This window comes from Hordeum vulgare, chromosome 7H (genome assembly GCF_904849725.1).
Source record: "Hordeum vulgare subsp. vulgare chromosome 7H, MorexV3_pseudomolecules_assembly, whole genome shotgun sequence".
Classification (NCBI taxonomy): Eukaryota; Viridiplantae; Streptophyta; class Magnoliopsida; order Poales; family Poaceae; genus Hordeum; species Hordeum vulgare.
Window position 1 is genome coordinate 565809935 of NC_058524.1, and position 21069 is coordinate 565831003.

General features: G+C 47.8%; 1 protein-coding gene across 5 annotated transcripts; it reads left to right on the forward strand.

Moving 5' to 3' along the window:
* The first annotated feature begins 7556 nt into the window (after window positions 1-7556).
* Window positions 7557-17222, forward strand: LOC123410976 (protein SEMI-ROLLED LEAF 2-like). 5 transcript variants are annotated; one of them, XM_045103893.1, is made up of 20 exons: window positions 7557-7640; window positions 8464-8607; window positions 8693-8767; window positions 8858-8973; window positions 9143-9257; window positions 9352-9480; window positions 10187-10234; window positions 10777-10967; window positions 11055-11251; window positions 11338-11624; window positions 11781-11930; window positions 12049-12570; window positions 12688-12837; window positions 13186-13261; window positions 13624-13751; window positions 15448-15648; window positions 15736-15873; window positions 15992-16114; window positions 16347-16565; window positions 16646-17222. In XM_045103893.1, the coding sequence occupies exons 2-20, from the start codon at window positions 8473-8475 to the stop codon at window positions 16814-16816; spliced, it is 3171 nt and encodes a 1056-aa protein (XP_044959828.1). In that variant the 5' UTR covers window positions 7557-7640; window positions 8464-8472; the 3' UTR covers window positions 16817-17222. The 5 variants fall into 5 exon arrangements, with proteins under 5 accessions (XP_044959828.1, XP_044959831.1, XP_044959826.1 ...); XM_045103896.1 differs by having other exon boundaries at window positions 7560-8064; window positions 16649-17222; XM_045103891.1 differs by lacking the exon at window positions 7557-7640 and adding an exon at window positions 7734-8064.
* The last annotated feature ends 3847 nt before the right edge of the window (window positions 17223-21069 follow it).

The following is a 21069-nucleotide window of genomic DNA, read 5'->3' on the forward strand; positions in this document are numbered from 1 at the left end:
GCTGTGATCAAGGATATCGAGCATGTTTGGTCGCGGGATCACTGCAGGATCTATCGCGACATCATCAAGAACTTCAAGAAGAGTTTTGTTCCAGTTCAGTGGATTGACTTGGCTCACCTTCAGTGGCACCCGGACTACTTTGGTGATGCTCTCTCTTTGATTAACAAGCTTGGCATTAAGGAGATCCTCTCCTTCAAGAAAGACTTTGATCCAGATGTTGTCGCCCAAGTCTATGTCACTGTTCACTTCTCGCCTGATGAAGAGCGCACCATGATTTGGATGACTGGTACTCACAAGATGACAGGTTCCTGGCGTGAATTCATGCAGTTTCTCAAGGTCGACTTTCAGGGAGCTGACAATCCTATTGGGTCGCGTCCTCATGCTCCAGCTTCCACTGATAGGGCCCCCGCCAAGGACAGGCTGCAGCAACTTTATGTGAAGAAAGGTGTGCTCCCCAAGCATCTGTATATCATGCATCGGATCTTCTGCAACACCCTCTTTCCTCGCATTGGCAACTTTGACGAGGTGCATGGTTCTCTAAATGAGATGCTTCTGCTTTGTGAGGAGGCTATGACTAAGGACTCTGCCCCTCTCGATATTTCTGACGTGATGTTCACTGAGCTCTGGAACTGCATCATGAACCGCAAGGTTCTCATATACGGCCCCTACTTGTTTGCCTATATTCGCTAGAAGTGGCACGACACCTATTTGATTGAGGAGTTCCACCTTCAGGCTGATTACTTTGTGCACGATCCTATCAGGCTCCGCATCAAGGACAAATGGGCCAACCCATCCACTTCGTCTCAGCAAATGGACACTGACACAGAGACTGCTGCTGACAGAGGCACCGCTTCTCAGTCCCACTCTTCTGCTATGCCATCTTGGGCAGTGAAACTGAAGGATAAGATGAAGACTCTCTTCTGTATGCAGGCCAAAGGACAGTATCAGACTCATGTGGCCCAGAAGGAGAACCGTCAGAGGCACAAGCGTGTCCTGAGGACACTTGATGTTGAGATCTCCAGCGGCTCAGAGGACGACATCACTCCAGAGTCTGCTTGGATGCGGGATCAAGGTTATTAGTGGTCTGATGCAGAGGAGGAGGCGTCTGAGGAGGACAATGAGGAGGAGCAGGACGATCCGGATGCCACGGACGGGTCTGGGGCTGATGAGGATGAGGAGTGACCACCTGTGTCATTAGGTGTGCCCCTTTTTGGTGTCTTGTGCCAAAGGGGGAGAGAGTCTAGGAGCTGGATTTGAGAGTTGAACTTTGCTTAGCTTTGCTTATCTTTCGTGTTTGCTTTGAACTTGGTTTTCTTTTATTTGCTATCTTTGCTTTGTGTGATGTGAGACTTGAACTAGTGTGAGATTTATTTCCATCATATGTTGTGAGTCATATGCTCCTTATTTTTATATATCTCTATCTTTATGTTCACGTGCTATTCACTATGCAAATCCGGTATTGTCATCAATCCACCAAAAAGGGGGAGATTGTTAGGGCATAGTTTATGCCTAAGTAATTTTAGTGATTGATGATAGTACCGCAAAGGACTAATCGTGTGTGTTAAGATTTCAGATAACACATGTCAACGGCACAAGACGACTCGCCCCCTCTTTCCATGGAACAGACGCACGGTGTACTCTACGATTCTCTTTCTTTGAGTCATAGGAACGTCGTACTATTAAGAGGGGACCCGTAGTGGAAAGGTTTGGGTGGACTCAATTTTGCACGCACACACTTTATCTCCTTTCCCCTTACCTGCAACTTTGGAGTGGCTCCCGCCTCTGTGTTCATCTCATCTAAGCAAATGGTCCCTCAGCGGTAGTACCGCTCTGCCTAGCGGTAGTACCGCTGGAGTGCTAGCAGTAGTACCGTTGCAGCCAGCGGTAGTACCGCTAGGCTGGCGGTAGTACCGCCCATGGTTAGCGGTAGTACCGCCCCTGGTCAGCGGTAGTACCGCTCCAGGAGCTTAGTACCGCCTTCCTAGCGGTTGTACTTCGACGAACCTTTTTGCGAAGACTTTCTTGGTGGTGGTTGGCCCGGTAGTGCTTATGCACTACCATGGGCCCAGCGGTAGTACCGCTGGAGTGCCAGCGGTAGTACCGCTGCAGCCAGCGGTAGTACCCCTAGGCTCGGGCTGTGAGTGGGAAAACAGTTGGATCCCCCCCCCACTATATAAGGGGTTCTTCTAGCTATGGACCCTATCTCTTACCCTCCCAAGCTCCATTGTTGCTCCCTAAGCTCAAAAGTGCCCGATCTCTCTCCCTAGCCAATCAAACTTGTTGATTCTTTATGGATTGGTTGAGAAGGCCTAGATCTACACTTCCACCAAGAGAAAAGTTGATTCCCCCACCAATCCCTTGCGGATCTTGTTACTCTTGGGTGTTTGAGCATCCTAGACGGTTGAGGTCACCTCGGAGCCACATTCCATTGTGGTGAGGCTTCGTGGTCTTGTTGGGAGCCTCCAAGCTTTGTGTGGAGTTTGCCCAACCTTGTTTGTAAAGGTTCGGTCGCCGCCTTCAAGGGCACCTATAGTGGAATCACGGTACCTTGCATCGTGTGAGGGCGTGAGGAGAATACGGTGGCCCTAGTGGCTTATTGGGGAGCATTGTGCCTCCACACCGCTCCAACGGAGACATACTTCATGTCAAAGGGAAGGAACTTCGGTAACACATCCTCGTCTTCATTGGTTCCACTTGTGGTTATCTCTAACCTTTACTTTGTGTATGCTTATGTTGTTGTCTATCTCTTACTTGTCTTAGTAGCTCTTGTTGTTAGCTTCATAACGGTTCACCCCATTGTTGCTATTCTTGTGAACCCGTATGTTGTTTACCCTAACTTGCTAAGATTAATTAAAAAGTGGTCGTTGCCTATTCACCCCCCTCTAGTCAACCATATCGATCCTTTCAAGGTGCAACAAATCCAGATGCTACTCAGCTGCAGTGGGAGTTCGACGAGAGCAATGGTCGTATGTGCGTGACGTATCCAGATGACTAGAGGACCTTGGTCGTATCCTGGGACCAGCGAGGCGGGAACATTGCTATTTTGCTGTTTATCTTGTCCGTAGTCGGACCCTGCCTTATGAATGCTTGAATAAACGTTAAGTGGATTTGAAACTTAATTTATGGCGAGTATAAGCCAACCCATAACTCATCTCTTCTTGTATGTAACACAATGTTACCGTTCTTGCGACACGCTTAGATGCGCCCCTTTCCCCTTTTGAGGCCTCACCCCAAATAAGGAAAGAGTCGCATCTTGGATGTTACAGGATGCCCCGGAAGGCATCCCCTCTTTTCATCTCAATCCACTGGTATGTTACTTGGAGCTATATTTTTATTCATCACATGATATGAGTTTTGCTTGGGGCATCGTTTGATTTTGTTTGCTTTTACTTTCAGTTTACCACAATCATTGTTTGCTGGACACACCTATTTGAGAGAGATACCACATCAACACAATTTGTTAGAATACTCTATGTGCTTCACTTATATCTTTTGAGCTTAGCAGTTGCTCTAGTACTTCATTTACATCTTTTTTAGCACGGTGGCGTGTATATTTTATAGAAATATTATTCTCTCAGTCTTCACTTATATTTGTCTGAGAGTTGGAAAAATAGTGACGGTAATTTGCATGATTCATAAGACTAGATCAAAAATAATGAGTATCCAGACTTGGGGTGGGGGTGCCCTCATGGCTTGTGCCTCCCTTGTGGCCCTCCCGACTCCGTTCTTTGGCTTATAAATTCTTATCTACACTAAAAACACCAGAGGGAGTCCCGAAACACTTTTTAGGCTACCGCAAGTCTTTTTTTCCAATGGGAGGTCACCTGGAGCTCCGTTCCTGCACCCTGCCGGAGGGGGATCGATCATGGAGGGCCTCTTCATCAACCTTGCTTCCCTCACGATGATGTGTGAGTAGTTCACCACACACCTATGGGTCCATAGTCAGTACCTAGATGGCAATCTCTCTCTCTTTGATCTTCAATACAATGATCGTCGCATCTTTGCTTTGATCCATATGATGTACTCATTTTGTGCGGTGTGTTTGTTGGGATCCGATGAATTGTGGGTTTATGTTCAGATTATTTATGATAAATATTTGAGTCTCCTCTAAATACTTATATGATTCTTATGTGCATGATTATGATAGCTTCATAATTCTCTTCGATCTATTGAAATAGTTTGGCCAACTAGATAGATATTTCTTCGCTGAGAGAGGTGCATTGTGGTAGGTTCAACCTGGCGAATTTCCATATCCCAGTGACAAAAGAGGACAATATGTGTCTTTGTGTAGATGATACTAAGGATAAAACGATGGGGTTTATTCATATTGCTTGAGTTTACTTTGTCTACATCATGTCATTGTTCTTCATGCATTACAATGTTTTACTTAATACTCTAGATGCATGCTGGATAGCGGTCGATGAGTGGAGTAATAGTAATAGGTGCAGGCAATAGTTGGCCGATTTGTTTATGGACATGATGCCTATATATACATGATTATTGCCATCAATATCGCATAACTATCCGCTTTTCGTCAATTGCCCAACAGTAATTATCTTACCCACCGTATGCTTTTTTTCATGAGAGATGCCATTAGGGAAAGCTATGGCCCCCCGGGTCTATTCGCAACATATTGATAAAACCTTCATTACCTTGCTGCCATTTACTTGTTTTTTTATCTTGCTATCTACAATTAGCTACACACCTCACTTGCTTGCAAATAACAAGACAAGAGGATTGATAACCCTCTTGCCTGCATTGGGTGCAAGTTTTTTTTTGTGCAGCCGCTGAAGACGGTTGTGGTTGATATTCCTATTGGTTCGATAAACCTTGGCTTCATAACTGAGGGAAATACTTACCCACATTATGCTGCGATAACCTATTCCTCTTCATGGAAAATCCAACGCAGATCACAAGTATCACACTTCCCCATTCCGACAAGTCTTGCCTCCTCTAAACCCGACACGCTCCAAACCCTAGCTCCACCTCACCGCCGACCGCCATGGGTTTCCCCATCGGCCGTAAGGGCAAGAACGACCAGGAGGCCGACTCTTCCTTGGGCCCTCGTCGTCGCCCTGCCACCCCTCCACCTCCACATCCCATCCGCATTCCGCATCACGCCGCCAACGGTCCCTTCTCGCCTGAGGTCGTATGTGTCAGCCGAGGTGTGCCAACGCTATTGGGAGATGACCACGTGACTGCCATGGCCGGGCGTGCACCTCCCCAACAACTGGCACCTCTCGGTCGATCGTGTGCCTATCCCACCGATCCCGGTGACCGGTCGAGCCCGGCGCGAGGAGATTGCTCGTCGCCGCACCCGCCTGCCGACAAATCTCATCAACGACTGGAGTATGTGCCCTCCTCACCTCCCTGGGACACATGACTGTGCGTCAAGCATGATATGTGTCGGGGGGATAACCCCGGGGGTAGGCTCATAGAGCCTACTCCTTTACCTTCTACCATGAAGGAACGACATGGATCATTCTACAAAGCCCAAGTCCCCCTGGCCGGCTATGAAGCACCTGTCGGCTGGGGGCAAGACGACCAACTCTCTCTGGCCGACCAGGAAGCTCCTGCTGGCTAGAGGCGAGGCTACTACCTCCCTCTAGCCGTCTAGGCCAAGCCGGCCGGCTAGAGGCGAGGCGGCCGTGCCCAGGCCGGCTAGTTAAGCAACTAGCCGGCTAGGGAGCTCAAGTCACATGAGACCGTAGGTCATGACGAGACCCTACGGTTAAAGGTGGCTACGCGTCAGCCAAGGTACTGGATTGGAGCGCACGACAGGTACAACGTCGGCGGCCATGCCGCTGACCACCTCCGGCTCCGATCCATCATCCTGCACAGTGTGGGCCCGTCAAACTCCCACTCCATTACTGCACTCGTCATGGGAACAGTGGAGACGACCCTACTGGCGGCACATGACGAATCTCGCAAGACGACGCCGGACGTACTACACGTGTCCTCCGTCAACCTTACGCAAGAGCCTCACTGGCTAACTGGCGGGTCCTACAGCCAGGCGGGACCTCGCAGTTGGCGCGCCCCTCCAACGACAAGACAAGACCCCCGTGCCCCCCCTGGCCAGCCAGCGAGGCTGCCAGCCGGGTCCCACTTCTGTACTTTTATCCTTATTGTAGGTCGGTGAGTTCGTCTATAAAACCCCACGACCCCCTTCATGCAGAGGGTCGGTCAACTCAACACACACACACACCATACATGAGAGGTAGACGCGAGCCGGCTGCTCCTTCTTCCTCCTCCGCAGAACAGCTCCAGGAGCACATTGTAGCCTCATTGATACATTATACACTCCGGCAGGATTAGGGGTGTTATCTCTACGGAGAGCCCTGAACCTGGGTACATCGTGCGTTCCATGCTTGTACCAACCTCGTCCCCAGCGCCCTCCGGTGTCACTTCGGTTCCCACCATCTTTAGCCTACCCATGGCTTATGTTATGAGTAAACACCGACAATATGCGTCGACAGTCGTTCTTTGCGGGTCGTGCTCGGAGACCGTCACGCCATGCGCGCGCCGCAAGCCCTCCCCAACGTCGTGGACGTAGGCTGGTCCGAGGACTGACGTCGTCCCTTTCGCCATCCAGGGCACCACCCGCTCTGATGACAGTCGAGGAGGAGGAGGAGCTGGCCAGGAGGGCCATGAAGGACTCCATGAATACCCACAACGAGGCCAAGTGGGAGGGCCTCAAAGAGATGATAGCCCTCTCAGCGGCCGATGACGTTGCCATCCCGGAGTACAACGTTGCGGTGAAGGAGGATGCCATGAAGAGTGTGCAACAGCAAGAGGAGGAAGAGACCACACCATGGATCCCCACGCTGGTCGGCCAGAGGTGGTCGTGTACGCAGACCTTCCCGTGCACGACAGGGCCTGGTCACCGTCCCCGGGAGGAGGTGGTGCAGGCTCCAATGCAAGCGCCTCCGGCCACGCCTCCGGCCTGGCAGGGACTGCCGGCCCACCTGTGGCAGCCCACACCCTACATCGACCTCACAGACGACGAGGACGACGACGGTGCCAACAACTGTTGCCACGGCAGTGACTGGCTTTTTTTTATGTCGTTTTAATTTAAAGTCTGTTCTAGAAATTGCTGAACTTAACTTCGGGTGCTATTATGTTAAATTTTAAGTTTCTAAATTTGTTTGTCACGTCTATTTGCCCTGTCCAACGTGATCGACGACGAACTGGAGCTAGGGTTTAGGTCATCGGAGTATAGGACAATTTTGAAATGGACGGCCCCGTTGGACACATCCACGACAACCCCGACCGTAAAGGGACATGTGTTTCATTTTCCTATCTAAACGAATAAAAGCCGGACAAAACCGACGTTCGGATGGAACGGTGCGATTGGAGTTGGCCTTAGTACACCGATTGGTACCATGTTGAATGACTTGCGGCGTGCGGGCCGAGCGCATTGGATGGATGCCATGTGCCGCCGTGTGAATCCGCCGTCCGGTCCACAGCGCCCCCCAAGCATTTTCGCCGTGCCGCAGCTGGCAGCTTCACCTTCTGGTTCCGGTCTCTATATTCTCGCAATGATGAAAGAAGAAAAAAAGAAAGGTTTCAGTCCGTATTATGCAGTGAAAATCGCGCACGCGGCGCCGTGTGTTCCGGCGGCCACCTCGGGCGCACGAACGGTGAGGGGCGCCACCACCCCTCCCTCCCCCGTTCCTCCCACCCAACCTCTACCACCACCCCGCCCCCCCGCGCGCGCGCGCCCGTCCGGCACCAGCGCAGCACAGGCAGGGCAATGGGGGCGAAACCCGAGGCCCGTTGGTGAATAACCACCGTGGGGCGTGCCACCCCGCGTGCGAGCCTCTCTCCCACCACCACCACCCCCGCCCGCGTCTCCCTCCCCTCCACACCCACCCCCGCCCCGCGTCTCTCTCGCCCGGAGCGGCAGGCAGGAGGCGGAGAGGACGACCGCCCACCCACCCACCCACCACCGCCGGCGCCGCGGCAGGCGCCCACCGCGTCCCCCACGTCCGCCGTCGCCGCCGCAGCCCGGTCCCACCGACCGACCGACCGACAGACAGGTCGGCTTGGCCCCTCCTAGTAAATGTACGCGACTCCCTTCCCCTCGCCGTGCCTCTGAATTGTGGCTGTGTCATCGCGGACGATGGGGTCGTGTTGCAGCTCGGTTTCGATTGCGCGTTGCCGATGCTCATCGGCAAAACCACCAAAATGATTCGACTCACCGACTCGGGTTTGACCAAAATGCAGCTTGATTTGGTAGGTTTGGGGGAGAACTCGCAGCCTGATATAGTGATCAAATCTGAACCAATTGCTTTGTTATAATAATATTGGTTGGCTGATCAATCCTGACGAGTCGTTCAACCGATCTGCCTTGGGTGTTTGCATTGATGATGGCATTGCTAGGATCACGAGGTGTTTGTAAAGGCTTGCTGCAAATGTGCGTTGTGGTGGCACTGACATGTGCGTTATCAATTTTGCGTGCAGTAGTAGAGGATGGGTGTGATATCGCGGAAGGTCCTGCCGGCGTGCGGGGCCCTGTGCTACTTCTGCCCTGGGCTCAGGGCACGGTCCAGACAACCCGTTAAGCGGTACAAGAAGATCCTTGCTGAAATCTTCCCCAGAACACCGGTTGGGCCATCTCCGTCTTTCATGTTGCGGCATTACCCGGTGTTCCGGATGAACGCGGTAATCATCTTGTGCTTTTGCGACGTAGGACGAAGAACCAAATGAGAGAAGGATCGGGAAGCTGTGCGAGTATGCCGCCAAGAACCCTCTTCGAGTGCCGAAGGTTCCACCTTCTTCTCTCCGGAACCTGAAATGTTTACTTAATTGTTTTGGTAACTTGCGTGCGTTCTAATGTGTGTTCATATTTGAGTAGATCACAGTTTACCTGGAGCAAAGGATCTACAAGGAATTGAGAACTGAGCAGTATGGCTTTGCAAAAGTGGTGATGCTGATATACCGCAGACTGCTGGTTTCTTGCAAAGAACAAATGTCAGTCTTCCTTTCCAAAACTGTCTTTTTGCTCATGTCACTGGATTCCATAAGATTATTTGTAACAATGAGTCAATGAGCACCATCCTGGTGACATTTATTAGATGTGAATACAGTTAAATGTTATATCTGAATAGTTATAAATATTAAGGTGATTTGCTCAATGCAGGCCACTGTTTGCGAGTAGCTTACTAAGCATTGTACACACTCTTTTGGATCAAAAGAGGCAGGATGACATGCGCATAATAGGGTGTGAAACCTTATTTGATTTTGCTGTCAATCAGGTATGCCCGTTGGCTTGACCGTCAGTGGATGGCATTATACGATACCTAAAATGGCATAACGCCTATTTGGTGCTTACATTCTTGTGTATTCCAGGTGGATGGTACATATCAGTTCAATCTAGAAGGGCTGGTCCCAAGACTTTGTGAACTCGCTCAAGAAGCAGGAGAGGATGAGAGAGCAACTTCGCTGCGAGCTGCAGCCCTGCAAGCTCTTTCAGCTATGGTACGCTCTATCACGCCACAATATCAAACAAGTGCTACATCTTAACGTTGATTACTAAAAATGGTCAAGAAATGAATGGGACAATTTCAAGTGTAGGAGACTGTTATTGCCAAAAGTGGTTCAAAATAACACACCCGACAGACATACTTTATATTAGAATTTGATGCATTCCTTATCATGTGATGAATGAAATATCATAAGCATTAAACATTACTTCCTCCGTTCACTATTATAAGACCTTTTGGATATTTTAATATGTATTACATATGGATTGAAATGAGTGAACAAACACACTAAAACGCATCTATAATTCTCCGATTCAGAAGAAAGTTAGAACATCTTATAATAGTGAACGGAGGGAGTAAATGCTAACTAAATATCTTTCAAGCGACTTAACATCCAGTTAATGTTTCCCAACAGAAATTCTAGATAGATCCATACTATTCTCACAACTTATTTCTACAGCCAAGGATGCTCACTTCAATTGTATCCATATTATCCTCTATCGCTCTAATTTATTTTCTAGGTCTTCTATTTGTGCTCCAGTATAGTCATAGGACTCCCATGAATGATGTAAAATGGAAGTGTCATTCATTTATTATACACTAACTACTTTCCTCAAGCTTATACACTAACTACTCTGAACGTCTGGATCTTGCAAACCAAATATTATCGCCGGTCATAATATTCTTCTTGTGTTAAACAGATCTGGTTCATGGGAGAGCTTTCTCATATCTCGTCAGAGTTCGATAATGTAAGTAACATCTGCATAGTAGTTCTTTCGTTCTGTATCTTTCGTTTTCGTATTTACTACATTAAAAAAACCTATGCTTCATTCCTGGCCTATCTAAATCATAACCCAGCTATCATAGGTTTTCTCCCCTCTATTTACACTTAAGTGAAAGGACCATGAACTACCTCTCTTAAGAGGTTGTCATATAATTGTTAAGTTTTACCTCTAGCATCATTGAAATACCAAGACCACTTCTAGAGAAGAGATATGTAACTTGCTAATGCATGGGAGTTTTCTTATCGGTATTTATTTTGGTTAGTATTGTTGGAGAATGAGCAACTAACTTTCACAGAGGGCCAAAGGCCAATATATGTACATGTGTGATAAAATGCATGAAGCCCCTTATACAATGGGGATATACAGTAAAGGAGACTATACACATCTAACAAGCATCAGATTTTGAACTCCTTCCACAAGTAGACTGTATTTCCAATTGTCCATCATAGCTTTCCTTTTTATATATATTCATTTCCAGGTTGTTGATGTTTTTTTACTATGTCCAGGTTGTTGAAGTTGTATTGGAAAACTACAAACCTCAGAGGGCCCAGATTGATGACCAAGTTACCAAAGTTCCAGACAATGAATTTGCACAAGAAGTCCCGAAAACAGAGGAAAATACCTCCCCCTTTGTCATTACCGAGATTCCTTCCTGGGAGAGCATAGTTAATCCTAAGGGAGGAGTTAACCTGCCTACGTAATATAATCGCATTCCTACTCTTTGTCTGTTTGATATTTTTTCTTATTCTGTAGTTGGTTTCTCAACAGACTCCTGTTGCTGCAGGGAAGATGCTAAGGATCCTAAGCTTTGGTCCAGAATTTGTGTGCACAATATGGCCAAACTTTCTAGGGAGGCAACAACATTCCGTCGTATCTTAGAGTCTGTGTTCCGGTGCTTTGGTAGCAGTAGTTCCTGGTCACCAGATAATGGACTTGCTCTGTGTGTATTGTTAGACATGCAACTGTTAGTGGAACACTCAGGTACTTCATTTGCATTCTATGAGAGCATAGAAGTATATCGTATTAATGCAACCTAGTTTCTTATTTTGTTTAAATGACTTACACAGGGCTAAACATGCACTTACTGCTGTCTCTACTGATAAAGCATATTGAAAACAAAGCAATGGTGAAGCAACCAGACATGCAGCTTAGCATCGTGGAAGTGGCAGCTATCCTAGCAGAGCAATCCAATGCTCAGGCTTCAGCAGCAACTATAGGTGCCATAAGTGATCTAGTCAGGCATTTAAAGAGAACATTCCATATTACTCTTGGTAGCAAAGATGCGGAGCTAGTAAAAAGGAACGAAAAATTCCGGAAGGCCATAGATGAATGCTTAGTGCAACTGTCAAAGAAGGTCTGTCTTCTTTTCTGTCCATCTGAAATTTTATGTTTTATCTGCTTGTTAACTGATGCCCTCCAGAAGTCTGATCTGTGCAATTATATAATTATCTTTAAGTGAATATTTCTCCAAAATGCATGGACGTCTCATTAAGACTATTTTGTTGATCAGGTATCTGATGCTGGACCAGTTCTTGATATGATGGCGGTGATGCTAGAGAACATTGCAAGCACTCCTGTTGTGGCTAGATCAACTGCGGCTGCTGTTTATCGCACAGCTCAAATAATTGCTGCTGTACCAAATATTCAATATCAGAATAAGGTATACTCTTGAAGCAAAAAAGAAAAAGAAAAAAGAAAAAAAGTGAAGTGGTTAAATTCTTCTCAGGAAGCAGTACCATTTTCTGCTTTGGAAATTTATCTTCTTTATATGCTGTCAGGTGTTCCCAGAGGCTCTATTTCATCAGTTACTCTTAACAATGATCCACCCTGATCATGAAGCTCGTGTGGCTGCACACCGCATATTTGCTATTGTCTTGGTACCCTCCTCTGTTTCCCCTATACTTCAAGCAAGTGCTACAAGCCAGGCTAGGGCACGTGACATGCAGAGAACGCTCTCTAGGGCTGTCTCCGTGTTTTCATCTTCAGCTGCTATCTTTGACAAGTTGAAAAAGGATAAGCATTCGGACAATTCACAAGGAGAAAGCAAGAGTAATTTGCACAATGTTGGTGAAGAGACTGGAAATGCTAAACGGCAAAACCTACCTGTGTCTCAAAGCCGCCGCAGTAGCATGAGAATGCCTAACTTTTCCATGAAAAAAGGTCCATCAATGGCTTTGAGAGCTCCTTCATCTGTTAGAGCTCCCTCCATCGCTCTTAGAGGTCCTTCAATGGCTCTGAGAGCACCTTCTATGTCTGTAAAGGAAGACAAAAATTCCTCAAGCAAGTCAGATGATGAAATGGTACCTCCATAAATAATCTTTCTCCAATTCAGGATTATTAACTAAAAAGTTAATGACCTTTGAGTAAAATATTTGTTACCATGAATAATCATTTCTGCAATATGTTGATGCGTTCAGGATACACTTTTGCTGAAGTTGAGTAGTCGTCAGATCACCCTCTTGCTGACATCCATTTGGGCTCAAGCAGTATCTCCTGAAAACACTCCTGCAAACTATGAAGCCATTGCTCATACCTACAGCTTGCTTTTGTTGTTTTCTGGATGCAAGGTAACCTACTCTTCCAATCAAATTATTTTCTTTTCATCATTCTTGGCATGATTATGTGCTTGTAAAACAGACACCAGATATTTAATGCAAAACCTTAATCTCATGCTTACCAAAGATCCGCTTTGTGCAACTAAATGTTCCACTTTGCGCATGAGTGTCTGTCAACACGGGAGAACAAAGTGGTCTACATTTTCAGGCAGTTGACACCGAAAAGAGCAAAGTGTTTTATTTCTGCTTCTTCTAATGAATTAACATCTAGTCATATTTCAGCTCAAAACGAGAATGATATCTCTTATCATGAATTCATGATATCCTCTTTCTTGTGTTTTTCTTCCTTTGCTCTTCCAGGCATCAATTTTTGAGGCTCTTACCCAGAGCTTTCAGGTTGCATTTGCTTTGAGGCACTATTCACTAACTGAAGCAGGTAATACAGTCTAATTTTTTTTCCTCTTTCTTTTGAGCCCCTGTAGCCTCCTTCTCGAAGGCGCGTACTGTCCATATTCTCTCCCTTTTCAATGAAAAGAAACGCAAATCTTTGCGTTTTTCCGAAAAATACAGTCTAATTGACTATAAGCATTATTAGCTGTAAATACAAATGCAGTGTTCCACGTAACCTAAAACATGTTTTGTTGAAAATATATAACCTAAAACTTATGTTGTTCATGAATCACGATGCTGTAATAATTGTTCAACAATACAATATGATGTTGTAATAATAACCTTACACTAGAATTCAGTTTCGACTCTTTTGTACCTATCTGAGTTTTCTGTTTGTTAACCTTGTAGATTCATTACCACCGTCTCGACGCCGCTCCTTGTTTACTCTGGCTACAGCCATGACAATTTTCTCTTCAAAAGCCTTCAATGTGGCACCTCTTATTCCAATCTGTAAACAGATGATTAATGACAAAACGGTATGTGATAAAAGATCTACCTTGTTTGATTTCTGGTATATAGTTTTTGGTTATGGTAGTGTAATCTCCCAAACAAGACATGATCCTGCGAAATGATATGCTTAGATATTTGAAGTGGGATGAAGACATTTCGTTACTTTCCAGAATATCTTATTTTTCCCCTTTTTTTGAAAAGGAGGAAGATCCCCGGCCTCTGCATCTGGACAATGCATGCAACCACTTTATTAATTATTCACAAAGACCTTACAAAGTAATACATCAGTACATCTGAAGCCATCATCTTGACAACATATGTCGCTACTCCTATCCTTGATGAAGGGACGCCGATAGTCCGAGCCGAATACCAAACAGACTTCTCACCATAGCCTAACATCTACAACCGAAGGCCCCAACCGAGCCACAGTGCCGGGCCTGGGGCGTACACCGGTCCGACGCACTCTCAGAAGCCATCGCCGCTGTCTTCCACCGATCCATCTTCAGAGCTATACTGACGCATCGACCTTGCCAGGCCTACCTGCCATCGGCGGCACCACGACGCCAGACAACGCCACCATCCCGCGCTCGTCTATCATCACACGTCCACCGTCGAGACCCCGCTGCTCCATGCTGCCGAGATCCACCATTGTCGACGTGCCAGATGTTACGCCGCTCCTCCATTACGAACACCACCTGTTGCCACTGGTCCCATCCCCTCCGCCTGCAGTTTCTCTAACCGAGCACCCGAACGCCCCAGGCAGCGCCTCCAAGAAGGACACAACACACACAGTGCCGTCGCCGCCAAATCTAAGGAGATTTTGGGTCTTCACCCGGGCATGGGGTCGGGGTGGAGGGAAGGGACCTCGACAGCGCCTGCAAGGAGGACAACGGCGACCTTGGCTGTCGCCACCGTCGTGATGAGCGAATAATCGAGAGTTTCCTCCGGTCCGATGTCACCTCTACCAGCTCCTGTGAACGCACCGAGGCCGACAACCGGGATCGCAAGCCAAGTGCAGCGGGGGAGAGCCTGCAACGTGGAGGAGATCCACCGACAACTCACCACCCACGCGGTCAAGACGCCGTCCATCCGCCACCCGCGAGCGTCGCCAGCCGAGTGCGCCGTCGCCATGCCTACCGAGGCCGCCGCCCCAGATCCAGAATCCTCCACGATGACTGGAGTGACGAGATCCGCCACCGCGCGGCCCATGCCGCCGCCCGAACCTGCCGCCGCCGCCGGGAGCCGCCGCGCTACCTGAAGACCCACGCCCCATGGATCTGGGCATCCGTGCACCGCAACAAACCCGCCACCGCCGGGACTCGCCGCGTCGTCAGGAGGGCCACACCCCGCGGATCTGGGCGCCCACACCGTCCGTGGATCCGAGGGAGGGAGGAGAGGCCCTCCGCCGCCGCTATCGGACGCACGGGCTTTTCCCTAATGTTCATGTTTATATCACAAGTCCATGGCCTTTACTGAACATTTTGATTATCATATAATCACCTGAATTGTCACATTAAACATGTATAAGTATTGTATATGTTTTTAGAGTCCATTTGGTAAATACGGTGAAATTCACAGACCATGGTCATCTTCGTTTGTTTGCCCACCATGCTTATGTTACTATTCGTAATTTGTGTAACACATATGCTACATGGAGTTCAGTTGCATCTCTTTTTATTCTGGAGATTAACGAATTAGACTTGTTCATTGTGTTTTAACTAGGGCGATCCATTCCTTCATATAGTGGATGAGAGTAAACTTCAGGCTGTGAAAGATTCCCCTGAGGACCCATCCAAAACATACGGATCACCAGAGGACAATGCTAGCGCGTTGAAGGCCCTTGAAGCAATAGAAGTATCAGAAAGTCAATCTCGAGAGTGCATCGTCTCTACAATCATGAACAATATAGCAAATATTATTGATGTAATGTTCACCTTCTCACTTGCTATTAGGTTCTTCGTTTGAACCAATTTCCATGCAGCTGTGTTTTTGACTTTTCTGTTTTTGCAGGCAGAGTTGCACAGTGTGAGAAGCCAACTGCTAAGTGACTTCGCCCCCGATGACATGTGCCCAATGAGCAATCAGTTCTTTGCAGACTCTGATGAGCATTCACTATCAGGATCTCATGAGAATGGGCACCATGAAGAGGTATATGTGTCCCCTACATATATATTTGCCTACAGCTTTTACTTTTGAAACCACCATAATTTTGGACCACTGTATTCTTCGACTACTTTTGTTACTAAAATTTGAATGTGTTCAATAGGCTATGCTGATTGACCTTGGGAATGACAACGATATCTTTGGAGAAGCTTCAGAAAGTACAGCAACTTCTGCAACATCTGTACCTACTGGAGATCTTATGAGTATTGATCAGCTTCTCGAAACAGTATGTCCTTGTCAGAATCCCATGCTTTTATTTGGGTACTGTCATGATAAGATAACCTGGCATGAGTTGATTACGGGTTCTGTCAGCAATTATCTGTCCTCTAGTAGCATATCTAAAAAAATAGCACATCCAGGCACAAGACAATCAAGGTTTAGCAGGATTGAAATTGCACAATCTGAACAGAATAACCGCTTCATTAACTTACATTTGTCATCATTTTGCCATCTCATAGGTTGGCGCAGACCCTACACATCATACGGAAAGATCTCAAGTGTCAGCAGACATGCCATTCATGGAAATGACCAGCCAATGCGAAGCCCTGACGATGGGGAAACAGCAGAAGATGTCTACCTTCATGAGCTTCCAGACGAACATGCAAGCGGCTCCCCTGCCAAGCCATCAGCCCAACCAAATGGAGCTGGCTCTCTTCCATGATCCGCCGGTGCCTCAGGTATCAACTCTCAATGCCTCTGAGAAAAGCATATTAGTACATTTTAGCAAGATACTGAAATCAATGAGGCTTTGTCTAAGCAGGCTGGAGCGCAGAGCACGAACCCGTTCGCCGACGACAACTTCAAGGGCTACCCTGAGTACATGAACACCGACAACCCGCAGCCGGCAGACGACCCCTTCCAGCAACATTTCCTGAAGCTGCCGGCGTCGAGCCCCTACGACAACTTCCTCAGGGCCGCCGGCTGCTGAGGCTAATGAGCTTCAAGCCCGGAGCAGCAGCAGCAGCAGCAGCAAGTCTGTCGCGTCTCGACGCGCATCGTACCAGAAGGTCGGTCACACGGATCAGGCCTCAGGTTGGTACCCAAGACGTAGCGATCTTCCAAAAGATCTGGCCAGAAAGATGCAAACTATCCGTGCGCGCGCGCGCGCGGGGGGGTCAAGCACCGGATTGAACACCGGTTCGTTGTGTATAGTGGTATATATAGGTTGGGTTGCTGTGTTGTGGAGTAACTGTATTATGCAACGCGACGTGTAGGGGGACTGGGGGAGCAGTGCCTTCTACCATACACGAGTTTGTACATGCGTGTAAGTGTAACATGTTGCTGCAGATTGCAGGACTATATGCCGAAAATGATGTGTATAATATCTGTAAAAAGAACCCTCCCCCCCCCCCCCCCCCCCCCCCCCCAACTGAATATGCATCTGTATGGCTGCAGATGGCAGGTGCCATTGACGTTGAAATCAAACAGTTCGTAAGCAGAGCGGCGACATACGTATCACCTCAACCCGCTCGCGTCGCTCTCCAGGGGAGTGTCCCCTAGCACCGCCGCCGCCTCCCCGCCGCTGTCGGGCGCCGCTGCCGGGCAAAGCCTGTGCAGCAGCCGGCGGCGGCGGGCCCCTCTCGCGCGGATGCGTCCCGGGACCGGCCCTGGACGGTGTGGCTGCCTCGGCGAGGTTGGGCGTCGGGGCGGCGGCCCGGTGATGGCGGCATGGACGGCTTGGCGGGGCTGGGCCTCGGCGCGCCTTCTCCCCCGCTCGGGTTGGTGATGGGCGGGTCCCGTGGTGGCGGCGTGGTGCAGCGGAGCTCCGACGCGGGCTGGGTCCTCTAGCGGGCTGGAGGGCAGGGCGTCGTCCAGTGGTGCTGCCTCTGCAGCGACTGCGACCTGCCCTTGACCCCGATCTGGACCTGGATCTGGATCTGGTGGTGCTCGGGACTAGGTCATGTGGCTTCGGAGGTGTCGTGTCGCTGGGGGTGCTGCCTGGAGGACGTGCTTGGTGGCTCCCCGGTGCCGCTGGCGCGGTGGCTTCGTGGGAGGCGTGTGGGCTAGCGGAGGTGCTGTGCGTGGGGTTGTGGTGTTGGGAGGTGCTCCGGGCGAAAGCTTGCCGGGCAAGAGCTTGCCGGCCGGCGGTGGCGACGGCTATGGACGTCGTCTCACCTTCTTGGAGGCACCGTTGAGGAGTTCTCTTCCTACACACCCTCGGATCTAGTTCTTCAGGTGAAAACCTTAGGCCTGGTTGGGCTGGACGACGGCGTCGGCATCGTCGCTTCCTCCTTGGGGGTGTCGTCTTGAAGAGCTTTGGATTTCGATTGCACTCTCCAGGGGCTAGACGCTCGCGACATTGCGGTCGGCTGGGGCGCGTCCGACAATGTGGATGATCTGCGCGGCTTCTTGTGCGGCAACGATGGCCCCTTCAAGCGGAGAAGGATTTGCTGTTGGGTTCTGGTAGTCGGTCTCGTCCGGCGTGTTCGAGAGGTCGTCGTGCCTCTCTTGTCTTCTGAAGTCGAAGCTGTTTGAGGGGGATCCTTGCGGCGACGATGACGTGAAGACGGGTGGTCGGTTCTGGCGCAGGCTCGGCGCAGGTCCTGTGCTTTTCTTCCTTCAATGCTCGTCTGCTGAGTCGAAGCTGCCTGGTCGCCGGCGCGTGTGGTGGACTTTTGGCGTTGTCCGACGCAGGCCTCTACGCTTGTCTGCGGTGGAGGCTACATCGGTGGTCGTCGATGGTGAAGTCGAAGTCGCCCTCGCGGAGGCGTGATGACGATGACGCCGGATTACAACCTCGACGGAGCTCTTCCCCTAGGCGGCGTGTGTGCGTTCTTGTGTAGGTTGCCAGGTCGCTCTGTGTGCCTTGTCGTGGCGGGCGCATTGTGACGGTTTTAGTCTGGTTTTCCGATTATTAACCGGACAACTCTCTTCGACCTTTTTTAATGAGATCGGTACCTAAGGGACCGCGTTTAAAAAAAAACCCAGGCTGGTGCCAAGATCTGGACTTGACCTGACACCAGAATAGGAACATTTCCTTGTTTCCATTTTTATGCCATATTCATTGAGCCATGGCGTCATGATTATTACTCCATCCGTTCCTAAATATAAGTCTTTCTAGAGGTTTAACTAGTGAACTACATACGGATGTATATAGACATATTTTAGAGTATAGATTCATTCATTTTGCTTCGTAAAATATCTTAAAAGACTTATATTTAGGTACGGAGGGAGTATTACGTACTAGACGAGAGACGGCAAGTCTAGCTCTTGCCGCGTCCCTTTATTTTGTACTCCCTCTTCCTTCAATTATTTATCATAGAAATGTATAGAAAATGATGTATTTAGAACTAAAAATCATCTAGATACATTCGTTTATGTGGCAAGTAATTTGAGATGGAAGGAGTATGTTGTAAATGTCGTCAGCTGGCAGTTGTGTCCATGGATTTGGATCTATAGATACGAATATATGTTCCTCATATTCTCTGGGAGCTGAGTAGCATCTTTTGACCAAATCATGCAGCAGTGACTCAGCTGATTAATTAAAATTAATTAAGCTCCCCACAAAAAAAAAAAAACTGGCCATAGACCATTACAGTCTTCAGGCAAGTGTTTATCTGTCTCCATTCCATGATTTCGTTGGCCATACAACACGCCGATCGTGGAGAGACGGAACTGATATTTATTATTTTGAACACAATACAAACGCAACGTATATTCATCCTTATAAATGCACATACGCATATCATATCTCTATGAATATCTTCGAGAGACTGAACCGGCATATCATCTTAAGATTTATGAAGTCATCGTAGACGTCTCATCGTTGACGAAAATGTCTTCTTCCACTCAATACGCATCGCGGAAAATATTGAAATAAATTCAGAAATAAATGCGAGCATCAGGACTTGAATCCTGATGGATTAAGGATACCACAATCCCTCTAACCATTCAACCTTAGTTTTATAACTTCTGTATATAAAAAATGTATTGTTCTGTTCGGAAAGCCCCCTTCTACACCTGAGCTCAAATGAGCTCGGGAAGACCAGTAACTCCAAAACCATTTAAAAATGCTCAAAGAATTCTGAATTTTTTATGGCAAACTTTGGAAAAAGTTTTAAGAGATTGCAAAATTTCAGATTAGAATCACATTTGTGGAAATCGTGGCAAAAATAACAAAATCAGTGCTTTAAAATGCTTTCGAAAGTAACATTTTTAGGGTATCGATTTTGTTTTTTATCATGACTTCCAAAAATGTGATCTCATGATAAAATTTTACAAGCTCTTAGAATGTTTGTCAAAGTTTTTCATAAAAAAATCAGATTTTTAAAAACATTTTTTGAACATTTTTTGATTTTACTGTTCATCTGCTCGGGTGCAAAGACATCATGTCCGTTTTGTTCTCCCTCTTGGAGATATGTTCTCTTGTAGTAAAGCTCTAGTACACCTTTGTAGCAAAGGGTTAGGGCATCTTCAACGTTGACCCATAAATTTCCTTCTGCATCTGTTCATAAAGAGTGAGTCCGCAGACATGAATGCGAAAACCGGTTATCCAACGCTATCTGCATATCTGACCCACAATTTTTTCCTAGGTCCGTACATTCAAATAAGCGCATATATAGTTTAAAATAGTTCAAACGTCCAAATGCATCAGTAATTTTAATTTATAAAAGTTTAAATATTACACTACAAAATAGTTGTCCTCTTAACCGCATATGCTCTCAGAATTTGTGTGTACTTGTCCCACGAATCACGAGACATGCAATATGCAAGCATCCGCAGTTCGCTCATGCACTTCTGGTAACCACGGCGTCCTTCTTCAAGATGAAGCATCCATCATATGACCGGACACCATGGTAGAGACGACCGAAGACATTTGTGCATCCAAAAGCGTCGACGAAAATTGTCAACAAAGAGGGCATAGGGGGCAAAGTAGTCATCCATCAACATCAAATGGTCGCACACACTGTTTACGGTTGAGCACTCGATGATCCCTAATCGATCCCTTGAAATAGAGAACATGCACCTCCACACACTTCGCATATGCAAGCACCATCTGCATCATCACCGTCTCATCCGTGTAGTCCTCCTCATGGGACGAGTCTGACGACTCAACATAGTGCTCGTTTATGTATTCCATATCCAAATTCATTGCTTCAAAGAGGAAGGGACAAAATAATTTAGCTCGGGAAATTCACCGAACAGTTGACGGGCATGGTGAGCATCGTAGGAGCGGATGGT